This window comes from Elgaria multicarinata, chromosome 11, assembly GCF_023053635.1.
Source record: "Elgaria multicarinata webbii isolate HBS135686 ecotype San Diego chromosome 11, rElgMul1.1.pri, whole genome shotgun sequence".
NCBI lineage: Eukaryota > Metazoa > Chordata > Lepidosauria > Squamata > Anguidae > Elgaria > Elgaria multicarinata.
In genome coordinates this window covers 998,117-1,024,999 of record NC_086181.1, presented here as the reverse complement: position 1 = coordinate 1,024,999, position 26,883 = coordinate 998,117, and the positions used below count along the sequence as shown (strand labels likewise).

At 45.4% G+C, this 26,883-nt stretch overlaps 1 protein-coding gene across 2 annotated transcripts; it reads left to right on the top strand.

The window, feature by feature from the left end:
• Nucleotides 1-748: 748 nt before the first annotated feature.
• On the top strand, nt 749-26,883 carry GOSR2 (golgi SNAP receptor complex member 2). 2 transcript variants are annotated; one of them, XM_063137803.1, is made up of 6 exons: nt 749-829; nt 4,974-5,038; nt 7,784-7,892; nt 15,289-15,421; nt 21,847-21,987; nt 24,959-26,883. In XM_063137803.1, exons 1-6 carry the CDS (start codon nt 801-803, stop codon nt 25,118-25,120), a joined length of 639 nt encoding a protein of 212 aa, XP_062993873.1. In that variant the 5' UTR covers nt 749-800; the 3' UTR covers nt 25,121-26,883. The 2 variants fall into 2 exon arrangements, with proteins under 2 accessions (XP_062993873.1, XP_062993874.1); XM_063137804.1 differs by lacking the exon at nt 21,847-21,987.

Here is a 26,883-nt window from a genome sequence, read left to right as displayed (position 1 = left end):
TGGTTGCATTAGTGGAAAGGCAATTTCCTGTAAAGCCCTCAGTTTGACCTGTGGCTGAATAATTAGAAGCACGACCTCCTTAATCTATTAGCAGTTGAAGGCCGAGCCACGTATTTCCTGAAGGCGATTCTCTTCAGATTATCAAGATACCAAGAAGGTATTTTGTAATGACTCCGTATTCTAGGCTCACACAAACTGCCTCGCTGGCTCAGGGCCACAGGGCCACCTGGCCCAGCGCCGCTCCACACAGCTCGCCAAACTCCCAGGCAGGGCAAGAAAAGGGCCCGGCCGGCATCCAGGCCTTGTGCGACCCCCGGCCTGCCTCAACCCAGAGATCTCTCCGCCCTCCGTAGTCATGACACCGCAGCTCCTCGCCTCCCTCGCTCCCGGCCCCTCCCGCTGCGGCCCTGCCCCGGTGCTGGCCACGGGGAAGGGGCGGGGCACGCGGGTCTGCCCCCGCCCCCTGCCCTTCCCCAGCAATAGCATTCACGGGGCGGGGGGGCGGAGCGACCACGCACGCACGCACGCACGCAGCCCGATGCCCGCTTAGACGGAAGTCCTACAACTCCCAGCATCCCCCACGCAGCCGGGCCAGGAGCCGCGGCGCTCACTTCCGCCTAAACGTGCGCGAGGCGGAAGGGACGCGTGTGAAAGCGCCACGCGGCAGCGCGCGCCCGCCCGCCCGCCCGCTCTGTCGTCAGGCGGGAGCGAGGGCTGGGGCGGGCCAGCCTTTCTCGGGCCGGAAGCCGGAAGCGCCGGGCCTGGGCGACGTGTGGGAGCCGCGCTGCTCCGCGGCTGCCATGGAAGGGCTGTACCACCAGACCTACAAGTGCGTGTCTGGGGATCGTGACCCCGGGGATTTAGCGGGGCGAGGCTGGCGTCTACATAATGGCAAAGCCGGGGTGCGCGCGGGGAGGGTAGCGCGGGGCGGGGCGGGGCCCAGAGGAAGGGGGCTGCATGTGGTAGCCATGGCGACCGGGGACAGCAGCCATCGTGTTGTGAATGCCCGGCGTTTATGCTTCGCGTCTGTGAGCCTGTTGTAGCGGAAACCACAAGGAGCAGCAGCCTTGGGGCACCGCGGAGGCTGCCGGCACGTGCATGCTGGGCCCCGGCCTTCACGGACGCTGCCCGCGTCAGCCGGCGCGGACGCTCCAGGCCCGGCTGCTCCGCCGAGGGCGGCTGTGGCGCGGGCCTGGCGCTGCTGGCGGGCCCTCCGTCCAGCGACGGCAGCTGTGCTGGGAGACGCTGACCAGCAGCAACTCCTCGGCCGTCGACACGTGCCGCCGCTCGCACGAGCGCAGGAAGCCCGGCCTTCGTGGCCGCCGCCAGCCAGCCTGATGCCGCTGAGCCTCGGAGCCCGTGCACGAGCAGCAGCGGCGGGTGGCTCCGGGGCTCCTCTCTGATTCTTAGGTCAGTTAGTAGCCATTGCGCTGCAGCGACAAAGAAGGTTTTTTTGCCGCGATGTTCGACGGTGCCCTTTGGGTGATAGCTTATATTTTGACACAATACACCAATTAAACACTCAAAATTTTAGATCAACGAATAAGAACCAAAGAGAGCTGGTGAAACAAGATTTCTCATTAGGACCAACCAAAAATCACAAAATAGCGTGCAAGCTTCTGCAAAACTCTTATTCAGCATGAATGTTTATGGACTTCTGAGAGTCTGAGTGTTAAACTCAGTTCCTTTTAAATACTGGCTTTTCTTTGCTCTCTTACTTCTGATTCTTGACTGACTCTCGGCCATTACATGTTCAAGCCTGTACGTGTACAATGACTAGCACTGAACTTGGATGCCAGGTTCTCGCTATTTAACCTTAAAAGGTTAAAACCATGCCCCTTGATAGTCTGATGAAAGCACCGTTGCTAATTCTTGTGTATTTTTGAGGTCCACTCGTGAGCTAGTCAGTTCTTTGATAGCGTAGGTTTGAGGAGTTACCATTTCTTTGAAAACTTTCCTAAAAGTTGATTAAATAAGGGTATGGTAATTTAAGATACAGTGATATGGCAAAGCAATCATCATGCTTTTTTCATCACATGGTGAAGTCAGTGACAACAGACTGTGGGGCAGCACTGCAGATAAGTGCCTTTACAGCAAAAGGCTTCATCTGGCAATATTCGTGTTGTGGCATTAATATAACATTTGTTCTTCAAACTATAGCAGGCCTGTGCGGTTTCTTTCAAATTGTCGCAGGTTTTCTACATTTCAGCACTGCTCTTTATTGCCCTTTGCCTTCCGTCACTCTCATCGCACGCGCAAGTGATTTCTCTGCCAGACATCCATTTCTAGGAGGTGATAAGGGGCGGAATGTGCTTTCCCTGCCGCATCTCCCGCTCCTGTTGCCTTTTCTGTGTCTCTGGCCTGTCATCCTTTGTCTGTTTCCAAAATAGGTTTATCCACCATACAAAAATTAGAATAGCACAGGTACAAGTATGTTCATTAAAAATGGAGATGCCCACTTAGCCAATGATTGGAAACTAGGGGTGTGCACGGACCCCCCACTCCACTTCACTTTAACATCCGCCATTTTCGGATCGGCCCTCTCCACCCCGCCCCCACTCCACCTGTGCCCACTCCGCTCCGCTCGGAGCTCCGGATCCGGATCGGAGCTCCGGTCCCCCCCCCATAGATCCGGATCGGAGCTCCGGTCCCCCCCCCCCCCATGCGGCGACGGCGGCAGAGCCCGGTAAGGGACCAAGGGGGAGGGGGGCCTTATCTGCCTCCGTCCGCGGTCCGTCACCGTCTTCAATTGAGCCCGTGGTTCCACCAGGAAGTCTGGGCCGCAAGTGCGGCCCAGACTTCCTGCTGGAACCACGGGCTCAATTGGAGACGCTGACGGACCGCGGACGGAGGCAGGTAAGGGAGAGGAGGGCGGGGGGCGTTACCGGGCCCTGCTGCCGTCGCCGCATGGGCGACAGCGGCAGGGCCCAGTAAACCCCACTTACCTTTCCGGCGGAGCTCCGGATCGAGGCGAAGGATCCGCCTTCACCTCGATCCTCTTCGCCACGCTCCGCCGGCCCCCCAATCCTCTTCGCCTCCGCCTTAAGGGCAGGCGAAGCCCCCCGCTCCGCTACTGCTTCTCCGGTCCGATTAGAAGCGGAGCACATCCCTATTGGAAACATTAGCTCAGTTTAGACAACACGTTAGTCAACACAGTGTGAATATTCCACTCAACAGTTGAGTTTTTAGGGTGTACTCCCCACACAACATGTTCTAACTTCACCGTTGTGTGACTGGGCTACCATAGAATTGAGTAAAATCCATTGCACCATTTGATTGGAAGTTCCTCCAACCTCTCTTCTCCCCTGGTCCTCCTGATGGGATCCCATCAGCTATTGCTGCAAAAAAACAATCCCAGTGGCTCTCCTAGAGCAGCAATCACTCCTATCACCGCTCTTACCAGCAAACTCTAGCCAGTGGGAAAAGTCCACTCAACACAACGCAACATTCCACAGAGCCCACCACACACCACAATGGTTGTAGAGGAACTCCCTTCTGCACAGCGTGGATATTCTGTTTGGAGTGCATCCCACAACACATTTCCCAACGGTGGTGTAAAAACTGCATCGTGGAGTTCTAAAACTACCATTGAGAAACATGTCTGAACTGAGCTATTGAATGGAAAATTTGCCGACTCTATAAATTGATTGAGATTTGATTTAGCATGTCTGATTGATTTGATAAATAACATTGTAAAAGTGTGTCATGCTAATTTTACGTATTGAAGAAATACTTCAAAAGTTTTTCCAATAGCCAAAGACAGTTGAATTGAAATATCAGAGTAGAAAAAAAATCTATAAAAGATACCTAGTGCATATTCAGTGTTATATTTTTTAAAAAATGAAATTTTACTTGGGAGTTAATTTTATAGTAATATTAAATATTTTATGGCATGACAACTCAAAAGCATAATTTTTTCTTAAATTGTTTAAAATTTCCAGGGGTGAAAATTCATGTCAGGCTAAAATCATGTCAGGCTAAACATGCCCAGTTCTTTCAGTCTCTCATAGAATCATAGAATAGTAGAGTTGGAAGGGGCCTACAAGGCCATCGAGTCCAACCCCCTCCTCATAGGGCTTTGTTTCCAGACCCCTGATCATCCTGGTTGCCCTCCTCTGAACACGCTCCAGCTTGTCTGCGTCCTTCTTGAATTGTGGAGCCCAGAACTGGACGCAATACTCTAGATGAGGCCTAACCAGGGCCGAATAAAGAGGAACCAGTACCTCACGCGATTTGGAAGCTATACTTCTATTAATGCAGCACAAAACAGCATTTGCCTTTCTTGCAGCCATATTGCACTGTTGGCTCATATTCAGCTTGCCATCTACAACAATTCCAAGATCTTTCTCGTTTGTAGTATTGCTGAGCCAAGTGCCCCCCATCTTGTAACTGTGCATTTGGTTTCTATTCCCTAAATGTAGAACTTGGCATTTATCCCTATTAAATTTCATTCTGTTCTTTTCAGCCCAGCACCTATCAAGATCACTTTCAACCCTATCAAGATCACTTTGAAGTTTGTTTCTGTCTTCCAGGGTATTAGCTATCCCACCCAATTTTGTGTCATCTGCAAATTTGATCAGCGTTCCCTGCACCTCCTCGTCCAAATCATTCATAAAAATGTTGAAGAGCACTGGGCCTTCTCTCCCAGCCACCCCTTTACCCATTCCCATGCAACCTTCTCAGCAAGGAGAATTTTTTTTCTCCCTGTACAAGTGAATGGAGGAATTGCTTCATTCACTTGCATTGGGGTGGGTGGGGTGGGGGGAATAGCTTGGCAGACACCTCAGCCTGGTCTTGCAGGCCTAGTGGCAACTGTGGGCACCACACTGAGGGACTTGTACTCGGGGCTTTGTTTCCATGTTTGGATTGGCTCTGCTTCAGCAATTTATATGTCACTTGTTTACTTTTTTTCTCCTGAAATAGCCACAGACTGACTAGAACTCTCCCTTTTACTGCCTTTCTTTTTTCAACAGGCAAGTTCATGAGGTCCAATCATACATGGGCCGTCTAGAGACTTCAGATAAGCAATCAATTCACTGTGAGTAATTGATGCCAGAGGGTAACTTAACTGCTGGCTTGGTCTAAGGCAGGGTTGGAAACGTGTAGCATGTGAGACTGGCTGGGCTGCACTTGCTTGCATGCATCCACACATACTTGCCCCCACTTCCCCACCCTCATACATACACACACACTCCCTCCCACCCCAATTCAGATCTTTGGGAGGAGGGATAGATTTAACTTTGTCCTCTACCCCACAATTTTGATGGGGTGGAATCTGTTTCCCTGCAGAAACATCATGTGCTGGAGAAAAGCAGTACATAAGGGATGACTTTTCTTACACACTCCTTTTCTCCAACACAAGATGATTGAGGCCAATCCTGAGTTCACTGGAACCTATTAAGACTAATTGGAATAACTGTACGAATTGCAAAGAAGTGTTTTGCTGAAAAAAACTGTAAAGAAATGTTTTTCTAAAGTGTTTTAGGACTATTTTTCTGAACCCTTTTAGTGTTCCTAGTGCTTTTTGTATTTATTTATTTTCACTTTGTTTTGTGGAACCTTCTCCTTTTGCTTTTGCTTTCCCTTCTGAACAAGACAGACATGGCACCATGGTCAAAAATTGGATTCCATCTAGTTTGGAAGCTACTAACCACAGTTTGCATGTACTGTTTGCTATTTACTGTTTTACTCTGTACAGCACCATGTACATTGATGGTGCTATATAAATAAATAATAATAATAATAATAATAATAATAATAATAATAATAATAATGTAATGGCAATCATTGAAATGGAAGGGGCCATTTAGGCCATCAAGTCCAACTCAGTGCAGGAATCAAATTTAAAGCATTCATGACAGATAGTTGTCCAGTTTTTTGTTTAAATACTTTCAGTGATGGAGAGTCCACCACCTCCCTAGGCAGTTGGTTATATTGTCTGATTGCTCCAACCATTAGGAGGTTTTTTCCTCATGTTCAACTGAAATCTGCCTTCCTGTAAGTTAAACTCATTATCTTGTGTCCTACATGTTGTGACCTTCTTCTGTGTGACAACCCTTTAGGTACTTGAAAACTGCTATCATACATCCCCCTCAGTCTCCACTTCTGAAGGCTGAACATACCCAGTTCTTTCCACCTTTCCTTGTAGGACTTCGGGGCTGTCTTCACGGCTCTGAGTTGGTGCCGCTCTGCCTCCAAACCTCGCAGTTTCACTTGTGCGGGATGGTGGCAAGTTATCTAGACAGAGGGAGGCAGCATGGGCCATTTGGCTCATCGGGTCTGCCCTTCCCCAGTTTCAAGCATCAACATCAGAAACAAACAAGAGTCACCTTGAGCTGAAACACAGTCAAACAGAAGGAAGAGCAAAAACAACAAAGGGAAAAAAGAGTCGGCCGTAGTCCTAACATCACTCCAACCTGGGGGTTTGGGTGGGTGGGTGGAAATCAGATGCCCTGCTTGCACACTTTCAGGGGAGGTTTTAGGGCAGGGATGCGAGGACATCCTCTTCCCAACTTTTCTGCTCCGCATCTTTGGCTCTTTGCTCCGGGTTGGCTCTGAATTGGCAGCTGAGTCATATAACTGACACAGCACGGATTCAGAGCCACCCCAGAGCAAAGACAACATATAGACAGACCCTTCATTTCTAATCTCTTGATCATCTTTTTTGCCCTTCTCTGATCTCATTTTAACTTATCTGAATCCTTCATAAAGTGTGGTGTCCAGAACAGGACACAATACTCGAAGTGAGGTCTGACTAGTGCAGAGTAGAGTAGAATGATGACTTCCCGTGATTTTGAAACTATACTTCTATTGATGCAACCTAAAATTGCATTTGCCTTTTTTGCAGTCAAAAAGCCTCGTGTGGCGCAGAGCGGTAAAGCAGCAGTTTCTGCAGCTGAAACTCTCCCCACGGCCTGAGTTCGATCCCAGCGGAAGCTGGTTTCAGGCAGCCGGCTCGGGTCGACTCAGCCTTCCATCCTCCCGAGGTCGGTAAAATGAGTACCCAGTTAGCTGGGGGAAAGGTAATAACGGCTGGGGAAAGCAACGGCAAACCACCCCGCTATAAGGCCTGCCAAGAAAATGTCAGCGAAAGCTGGCGTCCCTCCAAGAGTCAGTAATGACTCAGTGCTTGCACGAGAGGTTCCTTTCTTTTCCTTTCCTTTTTGCAATCACATCACACTGCTGACTTTTACTCAGCTTGTGATTGACTGTAACTCAAAGATCTTTCTCACTTGTAATATTGCCCTTCTAATACTTGTGCATTTGATTTCTGTTTCCTAAATGAAGAACTTTGCACTTGTCTCTGTTAAATTTCATTCTGTTGTTCTCAGTTTTCTGACCTATTGAGATAATGTTGAATTTAGTTTTGTCTTTTAACTGGGTATTAGCTATCCCACCCAGTTTTGTGCCATTTGCAAATCTGTTAAGCATTCCTCCCACCTTTTCTTCCAAGTCATTGATACAAATGTTGAAAGAGTACAGGGCCTAGGGCTAAGCCCTGCAGCACCCCACTCAGTCCCTCCCTCCTGCTGTGGTTGATTACTGCTTCCTAGCTTCTTTTGCTCACTTGCCTAAAGGGAGGAGGAAAACAGCAGCCAAGCGGTTGCATGTGAGTGCAGGATGCTCATAAGGATTATAATGATCCAAATGTGGCCCAGTGTAGGCAGAGCTTTTTGGCAAAACCAGGCATTGGGCTGGGAAGAAAGTACTGTGCAGGTTAATAGAGTGAGTGACCCTCTCACCCTGATACTACTTGCCCTGGTTCTTTTTTCCCCTCTTCCAGTGGTAGAAAACGAAATTCAGGCACGAATAGACAGAATCTACAGCAACTTAGAACGGTTGGAAATCTTTTGTAACAAGGAACCACCCAGCAAGCGACAAAATGCCAAACTGTGAGTTATCCTCTTCTTTTGCCCTCCGATGTTGCTTCTTGTTATCTAGAACATTCCTTTGTGTGGTATTCTGACCTGTTATCAAGGGCCATTTATTGTTAAAATGATGATATTGGTATCTGCCTTCCATATAAAGGTGCAGGGTTTTTCTTCGTGGTCTCTATGCATCACACATATGGGCTTTGCGCCTGCGCAGAGACCAGACCGGAACCTTCTCTAGCTGAGTGGAACGTTTTTGGTGGGAACCCCTCCCCCACACTACCGCGCATGTCCATGGGGTTCCCGCCCTTACCTCAGTTTACAGGAGTCCGACATTGTGCCTAGACCGAAAAACTTTACCTCTAGCGTTTCTCTGTTTAAAACTGTAAAAAAAAAAAAAAAAATTCTTGCTTACCTTTCTTCAGCTTTCTTTTTTGCCTTCCCTTTATTCTCTCTTTATCTATATATATATATATATAGATAAAAAAATTATATCTTCTTTGTAGATAGTTTTTCCTCTCAGCGACTACGGTCGCAACTATCGTATGGCAGTAAAGGCTCCGTTCCGCAAGTGCGTTAAGTGCGGGGCCAAACTGCCCCCAACGGACGGACACTCCCTTTGTGTCCTTTGTTTAGGAGAAGGCCATATTGTAGAGGCGTGCCACCATTGCATGTCCTTTACAAAACAGACCAGAAAGAACAGGGCAGATCGTCTTCGTTCTATTCTCTGGGAGAAAGCCCTCAGGGCTACAGAACCACCGATGGATAAAATGGCATCAGATAAGACCGTTTCTGACCGAAGCACAGAGAGTGTGCAAGCCAGAGCAATTGATAGGGCACAGATACCAATGACGCCTGGCCAGTCTTTGGCAAGTTCTGCAGCCAAGAAAATTTCTAAAAAGGCCAGAACACCAAAATCTTCCATTGAAATGGAAAAGAAAAAGAAAACGAAGAAAAAGTCTACGGAAAAATCCTCTCATGGCTCTCCCAGACCATCTGAGCCCCCTCGAAGGCAAACAACTCCTCCTGCCGCCGTTTCGGTATCGAGGCATGTCTCGACGCCGAGACCCCAGTCGATACCGAGGAAGACGGTACCGACACACCCTCCCAGTTTATCGGAGGGTGAGTTACGAGACTCGGCATCAGCAGCCTCGGCACGGGAGCCTGTAAGACCTCAAGCGTCTCAGGATATAATCCCTTTGCAGGTTTCGCCCAGACGAACACCAAGGCGTGATTGGGACAGGGTCTCCCAATATTCTGAGCCCCAAGACAGGCAGACCTTCTATGATTGGGATCGATACCGAACCCAAAGATACTATCATACCGATCAGGCCTATCAATATCCACAGGAGGAATGTTTTGCTCAACCACCTCCTACTTCTAGAGTCTGCCAATTGCTGCTACGACCTCCATCAACATACCAGTCTCCATCTCGACGCCAAAGCCACCCTTCAACACCAGCCGCTGCAACTGGCACGGTACCGACAGAGCGGGACCTGATTCAACCAGTGCAACATCAGATGCAACTGGTTACCGTATCGTCCCCAGAGGGTAACTACCCATCTGATTCGGACTCAGTACACTCTGTGGCAGCATCGGTACCGTCACCCAATGATGACGTACATGGAGAGGACCCCTCATCGCCATCGGATGATATGGTGAGGTTTTCGGACCATATGTTAAGGATGGCCCGTGCACTCAGCTTAGACCTGGAGCAAGCAGACGAACCGGTGGTCGATCCCATCTACGATGTCTTTCAAACAAAGACTAGTCTGTCAATTGCAATCCCTTTTCCTCCGGCGCTCAAACAAACAGCACAGCTCGCATGGGAGACACCGTCTGTGACACAACCAACTTCGAAGAGATTAGAATCGCTTTATCGAATTCAAGAACAGGATGCTGGATTTTTAATTAAGCACCCAAAACCAAATTCCATCATGGTTGAATCAGCCCAGGGTCAGTCACAAAGAGCCCATTCCGCTCCCGTGGACAAGGAGGGTAGGAAGTTAGATTTGGCAGGCAGGAAGATTTACTCTGCGGCATCTCTGGGTATCAAAGCCTCAACTTACGAAGCGACGATGGCACGATACCAGCTCTTCCTCTGGGAGAAAGTGGGGTCACTATGTGACTACCTCCCAGAGGATAAAAGAGACTTGGCAAGAGTTTTTCAGTCGGAAGTATCGGCGATTGCAAGGCAACAACTATCGACTGCAAGACATCAAGTCGATTGTCACTCAAAGAGCATGATGGGGGCCATATCTTTGAGGAGACACGCATGGCTGAGGTCTGCCAACCTCGCTACCGAGACTAAATCCAGGATCGAAAACATGCCCTTCGATGGCGAAGGCTTGTTTAACAGCAAGACCGACGAGACCTTAGATAACATCTATAAGGCTCGGTCAACTGCGAAGAAGATGGGTTTTTCTGCTCCTCCTGTACAGTACAGACCCAAAAGATGGACAAGGCCACCTCCGCAACAACAATACCAGCAGCGGCCTCAATACCAAGGCCAACAGAGGCAACAACAACAACAGCTCCAAAGGAAGCGGCCTTACTAGGGCAGATATCAGCAAGACAAGCGTCAACCTGACTTCAGCAAGAAGCAGCGTGTTTGACTCTTCGGCCCCAGATCCACTCCCTTTTGCAAACCTCCTAACACCCCATTACCATCAATGGGAGTCAATAACAACAGACTCCTGGGTGCTCACTATCATCAATTCGGGCTATGCCATCGAGCTCGATGCCCTTCCTCCTTTTTCCGGCGTGAAAGTAACGGCTCCATCCCCCCTCTGCTTCTCGAGGTACAGACCTTACTGTCGAAGGGAGCCATCTCTCCCGTACCTGCAGAGGAACTCAACCAGGGATTTTTCTCCCGTTACTTCACGGTCCCGAAGAAAGATGGAGGTCTTCGACCGATCATGGACTTAAGACAACTGAACAAGTTCATCACCCCGAGGAAGTTCCGTATGACAACGGTTACTTCTATTCTGCAGCTCCTACAAAAAGGGGTTTGGTTCGCAGTGGTGGATCTGAAGGATGCGTACTTCCATATTTCCATCAGGAAGTCGCATCAAGCTTACCTTCGGTTTTCGATCGGTGCATCCCAGTACCAGTTCACCGTTCTTCCGTTCGGATTGGCCACCGCACCGAGGGTCTTCACCAAGGTCATGGCGGTGGTATGTGCCCACCTAAGGCAGAAAGGCATATACGTTTATCCATACCTGGACGACTGGCTTCTGGTAGCGGACAACAGCGAGACGCTCCAGTCAGATATTCTAACTACCCTCAACCTGTTGGACTCGTTGGGTCTGTGGGTCAACCAGGAAAAGTCCATTTTGATTCCAAGACAGAGATTGGACTTCATAGGGGTAAACCTATCCTCTCGAGACGGAACAGCATACTTACCGTCATCCAGGGCGAATACCCTACAGCAGTTAGCCGTCGATACCGAGAACCGCCAAAAAGTTTTGGCATGGACAGTTCAGAGACTATTAGGTCTGATGGCAGCTACTACGGCAGTCATCAGGTTTGCAAGACTCAGAATGAGGATATTGCAGGCCTGGTTTTTGAGAACTTTCGATCTCCGGCACGATGCTCGACGAACTTACCTTTCGATACCGAAGCAGGTGAGGGCATCTCTGAAATGGTGGTTCTCGATGTCGACGCTTCTGGAGGGCGTTCCATTCCAACAGCAGGCGCTCTCGGTAACTATCACAACGGATGCATCCCTAGAAGGATGGGGAGCTCATTGCAACTCCCTTACCGCTCAGGGTCGTTGGCCTCGATCAAAGAGAGAACATCATATCAATCATCTCGAACTTTTGGCAGTAGAAAATGCAGTAAAAGTGTTTGCACAGATGATCGAGGGCCAAAATGTCTTGATCGCGACGGACAATACCACCGTAGTGGCATATATCAACAGGCAGGGTGGGACAAGGTCACACCCTCTGAACCGTTCTGCACTCAGGATATGGAACTGGTGCATAAAGAGAAGGACTTACCTGACTGCGATCCATGTAGCAGGAAAAGACAACATCATTGCGGACTCCCTAAGCAGGTCCTTCCATGTCGACCACGAGTGGGAGCTCGACGCCGATGTCCGAGACGATCTTTTTCGGTACTGGGGCCGCCCTGCTGTCGATGTTTTCGCTACCGAAGACAACGCAGTCTGTACCAACTTTTGCAGCAGGGCAGGAAGAGGAAAGCACTCGTTAGGAGACACTTTCACCAGGACTTGGAGAGGGAATCTCCTATACATCTTTCCACCTTTTCCACTTTTGACGAAGGTGTTAGCCAAGATCCAGATGGACAACTCCAATTGCATCCTCATCACACCGTGGTGGCCTCGACAGACGTGGTTCTCTCACGCCCTTCGGTTATTGAGAGGGGATTACATCAGGCTCCCATCGATACCGAAGCTACTGTCTCGACACCAGGGCAGGGTTCGACACGCAGATTTATCGACCCTCAAGATGACTGCATGGAGGATAGCAACCACTCCTCTGCTGGAGCCAGAGTTTTGACTGTGGACCACATTATATTGGCAGCACTAAAGCCTTCCACAAGGAAAGCTTATGCGGCAAAGTGGCGAAGATTTCAGAACTTTGCATCAGAAAAGGACCATACGCCAGAGTCTTGCCACTTATCCTTGATCCTCAATTATTTATTGACACTCTTCCAGCAGGGGCTCAAACTCGCATCCATCAGGGTTCACCTCGCTGCGATTACATCTTTTCACCGGGGCATAGATGGTTTTACACCTTTTACCCATCCAACAACCAAGAAATTTTTAAAGGGTCTGAAGAACACGATACCGACTGTGAAAAGTATAGTGCCTCCATGGAGCCTGTCAGTTGTGCTGCAAGTACTGACACGCAAGCCCTTTGAGCCCATGGCGTCGACAGACCTTAGGCTGCTTACTTTAAAGACTGTCTTCTTAGTAGCCGTCACATCGGCAAGACGTGCAAGCGAGCTCAGAGCTCTCAGGATAGATGCGCCTTACACTATCTTTCATAAGGATAAGGTTGTGCTACGCACAGACCCAGCCTTCCTACCTAAGGTAGTGTCAACTTTTCATCTGTCCCAGCATATTACTTTGCCTGCTTTCTTTCCTAATCCAACTACCTCTTGAGTCTTCCTTGCATACTCTCGATGTAAGAAGGGCTCTTGCTTTTTACAAAGATAGGACAGAGACTTTTAGAAAAACAAAGCAATTGTTTATTTGTTATGGGGAGCCTTCTAAGGGACTCCCTGTCTCCTGCCAACGACTGTCACGTTGGATAGTGGAGACAATTGAATTGGCCTACTCTATTTCTAAATTAGAGTTAGTGAAACCTGTGACAGCTCATTCCACCAGAGCTGTTTCAACTTCGGTGGCCTTCACCAGAGGTGTTCCACTGACTGAAGTCTGTAGAGCCGCAACGTGGTCCACTCCATCCACGTTTGTCAAGCACTACAGTTTGGACACCCGTGCGAGGCAGGACTGCTCGTTTGGGAGGACAGTGCTCTCGGAGATCTTCAGATGATGCACCAACCCACCTCCAAAGGTATGTCAGCTTGCTACTCGCCCATATGTGTGATGCATAGAGACCACGAAGAAGAAATGCAGGTTGCTTACCTGTAACTGTAGTTCTTCGAGTGGTCATCTATGCATTCACACAACCCACCCACCATCCCCTCTTGGTGGTGTGAGACTTCTAAAATGACACTGTTTTATTGTGGAATGTACTTTATTTTGTTTACACTCATGTTTATGGGGGCACAATGTCGGACTCCTGTAAACTGAGGTAAGGGCGGGAACCCCATGGACATGCGCGGTAGCGTGGTGGAGGGGTTCCCGCCAAAAACGTTCCACTCAGCTAGAGAAGGTTCCGGTCTGGTCTCTGCGCAGGCGCAAAGCCCATATGTGTGAATGCATAGATGACCACTCGAAGAACTACAGTTACAGGTAAGCAACCTGCATTTATACATTTTCTTATCAATAAATGTGGTTTCATGAAGACCTTTATCTCGCTATTATTTTTAAGATTTCACAGACGTTTACAGTAAAGTTCTAAGCAAAATAACTAGCAGATTCCAAATAAACATGAAAAATTCTAAGGCAAATCTAATCCTAAGATAAACCAAACTTGCAGGGTTTGCAGAACGAATGCAAACAAGGGCTGATCTGGATCTATTTGAATGGTTCTATAAAATTTTGGCTACCATAAGGAAGATCCTGTCTTAAATTGCAGTCAGCTTCGTTGTTCTTACTAAGCCAGTCCTCTGGACCAGATGTCATAGGATGTGTGGGCACAAATGGGAATCTTGAGGGAGCTTGTTGGGGGAGCAAAATCATCACGGAATTGAGGTGTTGTTGTTTTTGGTTTGGTTGGCAGCCCATTGTGTCTCGGGGAGTGGCTAAAGGTCCCAGGTTAAACCTCTGGACAAAAAGGGTCTTGGGTTAAAGGTCTGGGAAAGACCCTTACCTTAGAGAGCTGCAGTTAGTTTTAGTATACAGTTGGGGCTAGGTGGTTGAACTCAGTAGAAAGCAGTTACCTACATAGAATCATAGAATAGCAGAGTTGAAAGGGGCCTACAAGGCCATTGAGTCCAACCCCCTGCTCAATGCAGGAATCCACCCTAAAGCATCCCCGATAGATGCTTGTCCAGCTGCCTCTTGAAGGCCTCTAGTGTGGGAGAGCCCACAACCTCCCTAGGCAACTGATTCCATTGTCGTACTGCTCTAACAGTCAGGAAGTTTTTCCTGATGTCCAGCTGGAATCTGGCTTCCTTTAACTTGAGTCCGTTATTCTGTGTCCTGCACTCTGGGAGGATCGAGAAGAGATCCTGGCCCTCCTCTGTGTGACAACCTTTTACGTATTTGAAGAGTGCTATCATGTCTCCCCTCAATCTTCTCTTCTCCAGGCTAAACATGCCCAGTTCTTTCAGTCTCTCTTCATAGGGCTTTGTTTCCAGATCCCCAATCATCCTGGTTGCCCTCCTCTGAACACGCTCCAGCTTGTCTGCGTCCTTCTTGAAGTGTGGTGCCCAGAACTGGACGTGATACTCTAGATAAGGCCTAACCACGGCCGAATGGAGAGGAACCAGTACCTCACACGATTTGGAAGCTATACTTCTATTAATGCAGCCCAAAATAGCATTTGCCTTTCTTGCAGCCATATCGCACTGTTGGCTCATATTCAGCTTGTTGTCTACAACAATTCCAAGATCTTTCTCGTTTGTAGTATTGCTGAGCCAAGTATCCCCCATCTTGTAACGGTGCTTAGGAGCAGACTGGCTCAAGTTCAGCGCACATTTCCATGTCCAGTGAAGCACTGGATTTGGCTATTTGTGGTACTGCATTTTTCTATTATGATAATTCATTCCTGCATTGCAGATTTGGAACTTAGCACCTTTATGTGACTTTTGTTATTAGCCGAGTTGATCAGTTGAAATATGATATCCAGCACCTGCAGACAGCACTGAGGAACTTTCAGCATCGACGCTATGCCCGGGAGCAGCAAGAGAGACAGCGTGAGGAGCTTCTGGCCCGGACGTTCACCACTAACGTATGTCTTAACCTAAAGCCAGGGGATTTGTTTTTTGTTTTTTTAATTTTTGTTTTTAAAACAGAAAGTAAACATCTTACAAAAAAGAAACAACACAACATACTACATACATTTTGAGTAAATGTTGAGTACATATATATGAGTAAATATTATCTATAACCTATCCTAAAATACAATATAAGCATTCTTAACATATTATTTATTTATTTATTTAAGTATTTTTATGCCGCCATTCAGCCAAAAAAGGCTCTCACGGCGGCTTACAAAAGTATTTCTTGACAGTCCCTGCCCACAGGCTTACAATCTAAAAGACATGACACAAAAGGAAAGGGGATTGGGAGGGAGGAGGAGGAGGAGGGGGGAAAGGAAAGCAAACTCAGGCATTACAATCTTAGTTGGAAAGTTCAGCAGTTACAGTTAGTAGCAGGAGGAAGGGGTCTCTCAGCTGGAGGTGGACCCAGGCACGGTGGAGAGGTGCCTGGCTGCTGCTTCCTCCCTCTCTGGTGGCCTCTGCAGTTACAGTTGGTAGCAGGAGGGAGGGGGCTCTCAGCTGGAGGTGGACCCAGGCACGGTGGAGAGGTGCCTGGCTGCTGCTTCCTCCCTCTCTGGTGGCCTCTGCAGAGACAGTTGGTATATAGGTGCACCCCCCACCTCGGGATCTATTCCTGCTTCCAAAATCTCATGCTTTCTTCCGCTGGCGGTTTCCCACTTCCCTTAGAAAACACAAATATTAGGAACTGTTTCCAAATTCCTTCAAACTCATTTATTTTAGTTATACCTTTCCTCCACCTTATATTACAAGTCAATTTATCATTAATAGCTATATCCCAAACTTCTTTATACCATTCTTCAATAGAATATTCCCCCTGAATCTTCCAGTTCCTAGCTACCATCAATCGTGCTGTAGTCAGCAAACTCGATATCAATTCTTTAATTTCTTTTCCACATTTTAAATCTTCAAATAGTGACAGTAATGCAATTTTTGGTGTCTGTTCTATTTTTATTCCCACTATTTCTTCAATTTCAAAAAACACCATCTTCCATAATCTTTGTACATATTTGCATTCCCACCACATATGTAAATACGTTCCTTTTTCCCCACAACCTCTCCAACAATTTGCTGAATGCTGATTATTTATCATATTCAATCTAATCGGGGTTAGGTACCACCTCCACAAAATTTTAAAGTAATTCTCTTTTATTCTCACTGACATACTTCTCAACACTCTTTGTTTCCATAGTCCCTCCTAGCTCTGTCGCCCTATTTGTACCTTCAAATCTGTCTCCCATACCATTTTCTCTGAGCTATCCATTAGCCCTTTTTCTAACAATATTTTATATATTTCGCTCATTAACCCTTTTAAGACTATACTTCCTCCTTTACCTTTTTCCTTATTTACTATTAACTCCTCAAACTTCGTCATTTCTCTACAAACTCTATTTTCTTTAATCCACTTTTTATTCCATTGTTCTAATTGCCTGTACTCTAACCAAGATAATTTTTTCTCCTTTAACAGCTCTTCCATATCTTCTCTTGTTTTTATATCTCTTAACCAATCCTTTAATTTCATTTTGTTTTTCTCTTTTAATATTTTACTTAATCTACCCTTCAGTTCCTCTGGGAAATTCTTTAACATTATTACCGGTGACAAGGGAGAGTTGCTCGGAAGCAGCTTCCCTTTAAATTTACTCCAAATTTCCCATTGAGACCTCAGGAGTGGATTATCTATACTCTCAACCCACTTTCTCCCTTCGTCCTTAAAAAAAAACATTTTCCAAACTCATCTCTACATTACATGTAGTTTTATCCTCCATCCAATCTAAATCTCCTACTCCTATAATTGCTTCTACAATATGTCTTAACCTGTTTGCTGCATAGTATAATTTTATATTTGGGAGACCCAATCCTCCCTTTTTTTGGCTTAAATACCATTTATTCTTATTTACCCTCGCTTTCTTATCTCCGTTACAATATTTGTTAATAATATTTTGCCAACTTTTTATCTCAACTTCTGAAATTTTTATTGGTAACATCCTAAACACAAAATTAATCTTAGCTAAAATCTTCATTTTTATTAATGCTATTCTTCCAAACCAAGATAGATTTAATCTTTTATATTTTTCCAATTTTTCTAATACCTCTTTTTTTAACCTCGTTAAATTCTCCTTTCCTAAATTATCTAAATTTTTTGTAATTTTAATTCCCAAATATCTAATCTGTTCCTTAACTCTCATTTCTATTTCCTTACGTTCCCATTCCTTTTCTTCCTTCTTAGTATGATTAAACAAAATCATCTCTGATTTGGACCAATTTATTCTTAATCCTGTAGCTTCTTCAAATTCTCTCAATTGTTGTTTAATTCTATCTATTTTTCATAGAATCCTAGAATAGCAGAGTTGGAAGGGGCCTACAAGGCCATCGAGTCCAACCCCCTGCTCAATGCAGGAATCCACCCTAAAGCATCCCTGACAGATGGTTGTCCAGCTGCCTCTTGAAGGCCTCTAGTGTGGGAGAGCCCACAACCTCCCTAGGTAGCTGATTCCACCGTCGCACTGCTCTAACAGTCAGGAAGTTTTTCCTGATGTCCAGCCGGAATCTGGTTTCCTTTAACTTGAGCCCGTTATTCCGTGTCCTGCACTCTGGGAGGATCGAGAAGAGATCCTGGCCCTCCTCTGTGTGACAACCTTTTAAGTATTTGAAGAGTGCTATCATGTCTCCCCTCAATCTTCTCTTCTCCAGGCTAAACAGGCCCAGTTCTTTCAGTCTCTCTTCATAGGGCTTTGTTTCTAGACCTCTGATCATCCTGGTTGCCCTCTTCTGAACACACTCCAGCTTGTCTGCGTCCTTCTTGAATTGTGGAGCCCAGAACTGGAAGCAATACTCTAGATGAGGCCTAACCAGGGCTGAATAGAGAGGAACCAGTACCTCACATGATTTGGAAGCTATACTTCTATTAATGCAGCCCAAAATAGCATTTGCCTTTCTTGCAGCCATATCGCACTGTTGGCTCATATTCAGCTTGTGATCTACAACAATTCCAAGATCTTTCTCGTTTGTAGTATTGCTGAGCCAAGTGTCCCCCATCTTGTAACTGTGCATTTGGTTTCTATTCCCTAAATGTAGAACTTGGCATTTATCCCTATTAAATTTCATTCTGTTGTTTTCAGCCCAGCACTCCAGCCTATCAAGATCACTTTGAAGTTTGTTTCTGTCTTCCAGGGTATTAGCTATCCCACCCAATTTTGTGTCATCTGCAAATTTAATAAGCGTTCCCTGCACCTCCTCGTCCAAATCATTACTAAAAATGTTGAAGAGCACTGGGCCCAGGACTGAGCCCTGCGGCACCCCACTCGTTGCCTCTCCCCAGTTTGAGAAGGTTCCATTGATAAGTACTCTTTGAGTCCGATTCTGTAGCCAACTGTGGATCCACCTAATAGTTGTTCCATCTAGCCCACTTTTAGCTAGTTTGTTAATCAGAATGTCATGTGGTACTTTGTCAAAAGCTTTGCTGAAGTCAAGATATATGACATCCACAGCATTCCCACAGTCCACCAGGGAGGTTATCCTATCAAAAAATGAGATCAAATTAGTCTGACAGGATTTGTTCATGACAAATCCATGTTGGCTTCTAGTAATCACTGCATTGATTTCAAGGTGTTTACAGATTGACTTCTTTATAATCTGCTCCAGAATTTTCCCAGGGATGGATGTCAGACTGACTGGTCTGTAGTTCCCAGGTTCCTCCTTTTTGCCCTCTTTGAAGATAGGGACAACGTTAGCCCTCCTCCAGTCGTCCGGCACCTCACCCGTCTTCCATGATTTTGCAAAGATAATAGACAAAGGTCTAGCTCCATCATCACTCTTGGATGCAGTTCATTGGGCCCTGGAGATTTGAACTCATTCAAGGAAATTAGGTGTTCTTTGACCATTTGTTTATCAATCTCAAACTGCAATCCTGCCCCCTCAACTTCTGCTTCACTTTTTTCATAGACCCGCTTTTGGGAGAAGACCGAGGCAAAGTAGGAATTGAGCACTTCAGCCTTTTCTTTGTTGTCTGTTATCAATTTGCCATCCTCATTAAGCAGTTGAACCACCATTTCTTTCCTCTGTCTTTTACTACTCACGTATCTGAAGAAAGCCTTTTTATTGCTTTTAGCATCCCTCGCTAATCTCAGCTCATTCACAGCTTTAGCCTTCCTGACACCATTTCGGCACTTCTGCGCCACTTGTCTGTACTCTTCTTTCGTAGCCTGGCCTTCCTTCCACTTCCTATATGTATCCCTTTTTGTTTTCAGTTCGTCAATAAGCTTTTTGTGGAGCCACATTGGTCTCCTCTTTTGTCTTCTATCTTTTCTCCTTGTTGGAATTTCTTATTGGATTCTTAATAGTCAATAGGGTGTCATCCGCAAACATATTCAATTTTATTTTCCTTACATCTCCAATTCCTTCTATCTCTCCATCATCTCTTATTGCGTTCGCCAATACTTTCATAACCATTACAAACAGGACCGGCGAGAGCGGACATCCTTGTCTTGTACCTCTGGCTAGTCGTATCTTTTCAGTGAGTCCATCGTTTACCACCACTACAGCTGTATTTTGGGAATATAACTGTTCTATTATAGTTTTAAATTTATTTCCAAATCCCATTTTATCTAAAATAATCTTTAATGCCTGCCAGCTCACACAATCAAAAGCCTTAAAAAATCCAATGCCAAAATTCCTGCCTTGATCTTTGATTTTTTTATCGCGTGTATTACATTTAAAACTCTTCCCACTAAATTATGCATCTGCCTCCCCGCCACAAATCCATATTGATCTTCTCCTATATATTCTGATATAAATTTATTTAACCGTTTAGCCAAAATAGATGAAAAAATTTTAGCATCTTGATTTATTAATGAAATAGGTCTATATGAATCGAGGATAGTCAAATCTCTGTCTGGTTTTGGAATTAATATTATCAATGAGTGTTCCCATGATTCTGGTATCTTCTCTCCTTGTAATATAGCATTGTAAAGTTTCAATAATTTCGGAACTAAAAACTCCTTAAAAACTTTATAATATTCTGGTCCTAAGCCATCTGCTCCCGGTGATTTACCCACTTTCAAATTATCAATTACATCTTCAACTTCTCTTTGAGTTATTACCTTCTCCATTTGCTCTTTATGTACCATTTTTATTCCCTTCTTTATATACCTTCCTATATAATCCTCCAACTTCTTTTTTTGAATTTCTTTACCCTTATATAATTCCTGATAAAATTTCTGAAAATTTTTTATTTTATCCTTCATTGTATGACAATAATTCCCTTGATTATCCTTCAATGCTCCTATCCCATTTCTCGCTTTTTCCTTTTGTGTGAGTCTGGCAAGCAATCCAGAATTCTTATTGCTATTTTCAAAATACTCCCTTTTCATATACATTAAATTTTTTTGAACTTCCTCTAAATTTAAATTTTCTAATTGTTTCTTCTTAGCTTGTATTTCTATTAATTTATATTTATTTTTACCCTGCCAATATTCTTCCTCCAAACTTCTAATTTCTATCTCTAGCTTCTCCTGCTCTGCATGCTGTTGTCTTTTTATGTTGCACATTTCTCTAATACAGATTCCTCTTACTACAGCCTTCATGGTGTCCCAAACGACTGACCCAGCTGTTCCTCCCTTTTCATTAATTTTCCATGACTCTGACAATCAATATCAATATCTTATCAATAAATGTGGTTTCATGAAGACCTTTATCTCACTATTTTTTTAAAGATTTCACAGACGTTTACAGCAAAGTTCTAAGCAAAATAACTAGCAGATTCCAAATAAACATGAAAAATTCTAAGGCAAATCTAATCTTAAGATAAACCAAACTTGCAGGGTTTGCAGAACGAATGCAAACAAGGGCTGATCTGGATCTATTTGAATGGTTCTATAAAATTTTGGCTACCATAAATTTTGGCTAAAGCCAGGGGATTTGTGCTAAAATTAACTCTCTTTCCTCACTCCCACCCTTTTCAAATATTTACAACCATGGTTCTCTAACTGGGGTTTGTAAAACCCAGGGGTTCAGCACTGAGAACATCAGTAACGATGGTCAAACTTGCCAAAAAATACACAACTTCTCTGACATTGCCAACCTTCTTCTGTAATTCAAAGGTGTAGCAGACTGTTATGAGGCATAGTCTCCAGGCACACAAAGGGACAGGCTTGCTGGCCCACTGTACAAACAAGTCATTTTTAGAATGTGTAGGTAGTTCTCTGGCAGGCAAATTGATGTTGAAAAGATTCTGTTAGGGCAGGAACTTTGAACTTCACTGTTGTAGAATAATGTTGGTTTCATATGACTTATGTTGACACCCGTGTCCTTTTAGGTTCAGAGTGTCAAGGAAAGGTAACCAAGATGCTTCCCTTTCCTTCCCCCTCCCCCTTTGCAGGATTCTGACACCACCATTCCGATTGACGAAACATTGCAATTTAATGAATCCCTTCAAAATGCGCACCGTGGCATGGATGATCTTCTTGGCAGCGGAACCAGCATCCTACAGGGCCTGAGGGATCAGAGAGTGACACTGAAGGTGGGCATAGGATAGGGCCTTCAGGTTTTTGTTTTTTTAATGTGTGGTGACTAGGCACCAAATATTTTTGTAATCTGATGCATTTTCAAAATTCAGAATGGTCAAATTCCAGTGAAAGATCTCTTCCTGTTTCTCTCCCCCACCATCCTGTTCTTGAGTTGCGCATTATCTAATTCTGTCAGTCCTTTTTTTAGATGGCTAAGCTAAGGTTTTGACGTTTCCAGATCTTTAGGGAACCCTGAATTTCAGAGTTTGTGAACTTAATAATTCATCTCTTCAAGTTTTTTGTAGTTGTGATGAGCATATCTGAAATTTGAACTGAGTTTTGCAAATTTGCTTCTGGAAAGGAAGCCCTTTTGACTGTTGTAATTTCAGCAGTGGTAGCTCAGGGGTAGAGCAAATCCTTGCCATGCAGAAGGTCCCACGTTCAGTTTTGGCATCATCAGTGAAAGGGTCAGGAAGCCTTCTGCTTGGGACTCAGGAGAGCCACTGCCACTCAGGGTAGACAATACTGTCTGTCCATGTATAAACAGTGCATGTATAAGCTAGCTTCCTGTGATAACCTAGTAGAGCTAAAAGAGAATCTGAAGGTTGCCTATCCTGCCCCAAGCCTGTCCTGAAAGACGATCCTCCATGCCAGTGGTTCCTAGGGAGAGTGAGATTTGTTAGTATGAAGTTTCCGCCAGTTTGCCTTTCTCTTTGGCCTATCGATCCTCCAACTCGCTCCCTCCTTCAGCCTGCGATTTCCACTTCCCATCCCGTCCCATAGATCCCTCCTTCTTTCATTATTGCTGCCTTTAATCTCCTTTCTGCAGTCATCCTGCATCCTTGCATCCCCATCACTTCAGCTCCTCTACCTTTGGGGGCCGCCTTCCCAGCTCCGCACCATATCTGCCTTGTCCCTGCGCTCCCCACTGCCAATGTCCTATTCCTACACCATGTACCCTTTTCTTTCCTTTCTCAACCACCTCACCCCACCACCCTGCAGAGGTTAAAATCTCAAGAGCTCTTGATAGCTGCTAACATAAAATGCCATTTCTGAACTCAGTGCCTGTTTTTGTTCCAGTTCCAGCCATTTTCCTATGGTGAAGCTATCAGTTGGAAGCTGGCTGGCTGTGGGCCTTGAGAATAGGGCAATCCCTATATGTGCAAAGCTAGAGGAATTGCTTCCCTGTGTTATCTTGGCCCCACTTGAACACAATTTTCTTCTCAGGTCAAAGTAACCAATGTCAGCTACTTCTGTCACTTAAGGACACTGCAGAATGTGACCCCCTTGGGGTTCTCTTCACATTTTGTGTCCCGTGGGTAATATTGTGGAAATGAACTGTAGCCTTTTACCATCCCATTGTAGTCATGATTTATTTATTTATTTATTACATGTATTTATTACATGATAAATAAAGATGGCTCAGCTAGATAGAGGCCTATTGGCAGAATATCTGTAGATGGAAGTGGAAGACTCACACATACCCCCTTTATAATTCTGGTACAAGAATTCTCATGCCTTCTGTATCTGTAACTCAATAGTCAGCTTGCAAATATCAAACCTCTTAGACTTCTCCAGCTGGCTACCTCACCTTCCTCACATGCAGCTTTGCTACTGCTCTGGTGGCAAAAGTCACTGCCATTCTTCCATCATACAGCATGTGAAAGGACTGCTGGGTCGACCTCCTGGGAAAAGGAAGTATAAAGGTTCCTTGGTCCTGATTTTCTAAGGGAGGACCTCAGTGATGTGAAGATCTTAACTAAAAAGCACACAGCAAAATTTTAAAAGTGTAATACACAGAATTTCACCATCAAAGCCATCAAAAAAAGAGGTCATTTCTTTGTAATTAGTGAAAGGCTGGTCCGTGTACCACTGGTCTTCAACACAACTCTGTTGCCGTCTGAACAAAGGTGGGTTGCAAAAGCACTGGAGCCCCATTGTTTAAACAACATGTTCAGAACTATGAAATATAATACATTCTCTTATCAAGGTGAGCAATTTGGTGCAGTTCCAAAAACAAGAGTCGAAACACCAAGAAGAAAATGAAAAATTAAATGGAAGATGCCACCATTTTTCTTTTTCTTTGTTTGAAATGTATGTTTTAGAAGTCTTGAGCAGCAGTAACATATTTACAAATGAGATGGGAACTCTAATCAACTGCTAAAGGAAGAAGTTTGGTGTGGAGGGGGAGAGGGGGAGTAGAAAAAAGGAGAAAGATGGGTATATAATGGGTGCAGAACCTCCAGGACATAGGCCTTATACAGCTCACGCAGCACCCCAATCTAGACCATGCAGCCTCCTGGGGTTCCCAGCCCCCAGAGGAATCCTCTTGCAGGGATTCTTCTTGCTGCTATCTCTGATCTGAGACTGGAAATCAGTGGGGATTCCTCTGCTGGCAAACAACCCACCCTGTTACCTCTGATAGGAGAGAGGACCCAGGGGGGAGGGGGGGCAGTGGCGATGGGACGTTACGCATGCTGGGGAAATCAGCCGGCGCAGGCGAGTCCCAATCCCCATCATCCCTGGCACTAATTCTAATCTGAGATAGCAGCAGGGATGAGGGGCGGTGGAGGTGGGGCAGCATTCCTTTCATCGCACGCCAAACCTTCTTGCAATGGGGGAAGGAGCTGGAAGCACAAAGGGGCTGAGTCCCCTGTGCTCCTGTTGCTTCTCCTTCGTGGGGAAAGGAGGTGAGACGGGTGAAGATGGTGTAGAGCTGACTTGCCTAGTCTCCATTGCTCCCTCTGACATTGGACGGCCTGTGGAGGGCTGGATGGGGGCACCTGGCCCCAACCAAAACATTCTGTACCTGTTTTGTAAGGTAAAGCAGGTCCCACACATCAGGGCTTGGGAAAGGTTGAAGGCCACTTCTCTATAGGGCGTATTTTAGACCGGAAGGTACCAAAGCCTTTCAGGCATCTTGGGAGCTGGAAGGCTCTGGCGACTGCTCTTTCACTAACATTGCCATTTCTCTGTCACCTTCAGGGCACTCACAAGAAAATCATGGATGTTGCCAACATGTTGGGCTTATCCAATACAGTCATGCGCCTCATTGAGAAACGTGCCTTCCAGGATAAGTACTTTATGATTGGAGGCATGCTTGTGACATGCGTGCTCATGTTCCTCGTGGTGCAGTATCTGACGTGAGTGGCCAGAGGACTTGAACTGTGTCGGACTGACTTTCTTCATAGACTTCCAACTTAACTGTGAACCTCCTGCCTACTGGATTGGCTATGATCGCTCTCTGGTTCATGCGATACTCAATTTTGCTGACTTGGTACTAAGTAGTACATATGAAGCCACATAGTCAGATTTAACGTCATTCTTCAGCCACGTTGCTCATCTGATGCTCAGCTTTAGAGGACAATGTGGCGTGTACTGCTCACGTTTGTGGTGCCCATTCAATGTGGCCACATAATCCCAGTGTGATCATGAAGGATCCCTGCAAGAAAAATGCCCAAATGTACTACATCATAACATCAAAGGCCATGGTTGTTTCATATGAGCCAGGTGAATGCCTTGGTCACCTGAAAGAACAAAACAGCTGTACTTTACCATATTACATGTTGGCTTTATTGTAATACAGTGCTAGGAGTAAGGGACAGTGTCTTGTTTTCCATAATGATTGAAGTAAATAGATGCCCTCATGGTCCATGTGCCAAAAATACCTTTTCTTTTCTTCTTCTTTTGGTAGCCATGAATTTTGTTTCTTGCCTTTTTTCTAGGATAAGCAGATCATAAATGTTGGTCTAATTACAGTGAAGTAACTCACTTTCGAACAACCAATAGTAAGGAACGCATTCAAGGATCTGGTTGTGATGGATCTAGGGACAAGAAATGAAGGCAGGGGGTGTGTATGTGAAGCTTTCAACCTGCTTTATAAAATGCAAAGTGCATTTATAAAACAGTTTCATTGCAATCGGGGCCACTAGTTAACAGCATACCTGTAGTGTTTGTCACAATCAATAGACCATTGGCATCCAGCAAAGCAGTGAAGTACCTGAGAATCCCAGCTTCTCTATGTTAGTTTTTTCCCTAGTATTCATGGATACAAAGGAAGGCATAAACAAAGCAATATACTCTATGGAAATTGTTATCTGCTGCATGACTGTGGCTGCAATCCTATGCACTGTTTACATGGGAGTAAATCCCATTGAACATAGTGGACTGACTTCTTAGTTAACGCACAGAGCATTGCCCTGTAACATGCCACCACCACCTCCTAGTATCCCATGAATCCTATTGTCCTTCACAATGCATATTCTGATAACTGGACAATAGGCACCCTGTTTGGTTGGGGTAGTTCTAGGTAAATGTGCACAGACTTTACCCCTTGGTATAGCAAGGAGCATGGAATCTGTCAGATGTCCTCAGGTTTGACTAAATCCCTATAGTTGGCATATTCTGTTCTAGCTGCAAATTTAGTTGCAAATTTTCTGGTTGCAAACTACCTTAGAATTCCACTTAATTGCTATGTTATCAGGGCTGCAGTTTGAACCCTTTTCCACCACTCCCCAAAGCATTAGCAATAGTTTTCTGCACATACAAGTTGCTATCTGGGCCTGTTTTTTTTTTTTATAATCCCTTATTTGATTCTTGCTCCATTCATACTGATATGAATAGAGTTTCAGTTGGTTTAGGCAGATTAAAAATACTTCCAAAATAGGCAAGGTGAACATTCAACTTAGCAATGGTGATTTCATTCTGCTTCTTTTCCGTCTGGCATTTTAAACATATGTTCTTGTCCTCCCCCCACCCCAACTCAAGTGCATTTTCCATGCTTTTTCTGGGGGTGGGAGGTGGGCATTAAATGTTCTAAAAGGAGATCTGTAATTGAGAGGCTTGCTAGACATTCATAGGACTGCTGTTCTGCTACATATTTTTGTTAAGATAGAATCTCAAGTATATGA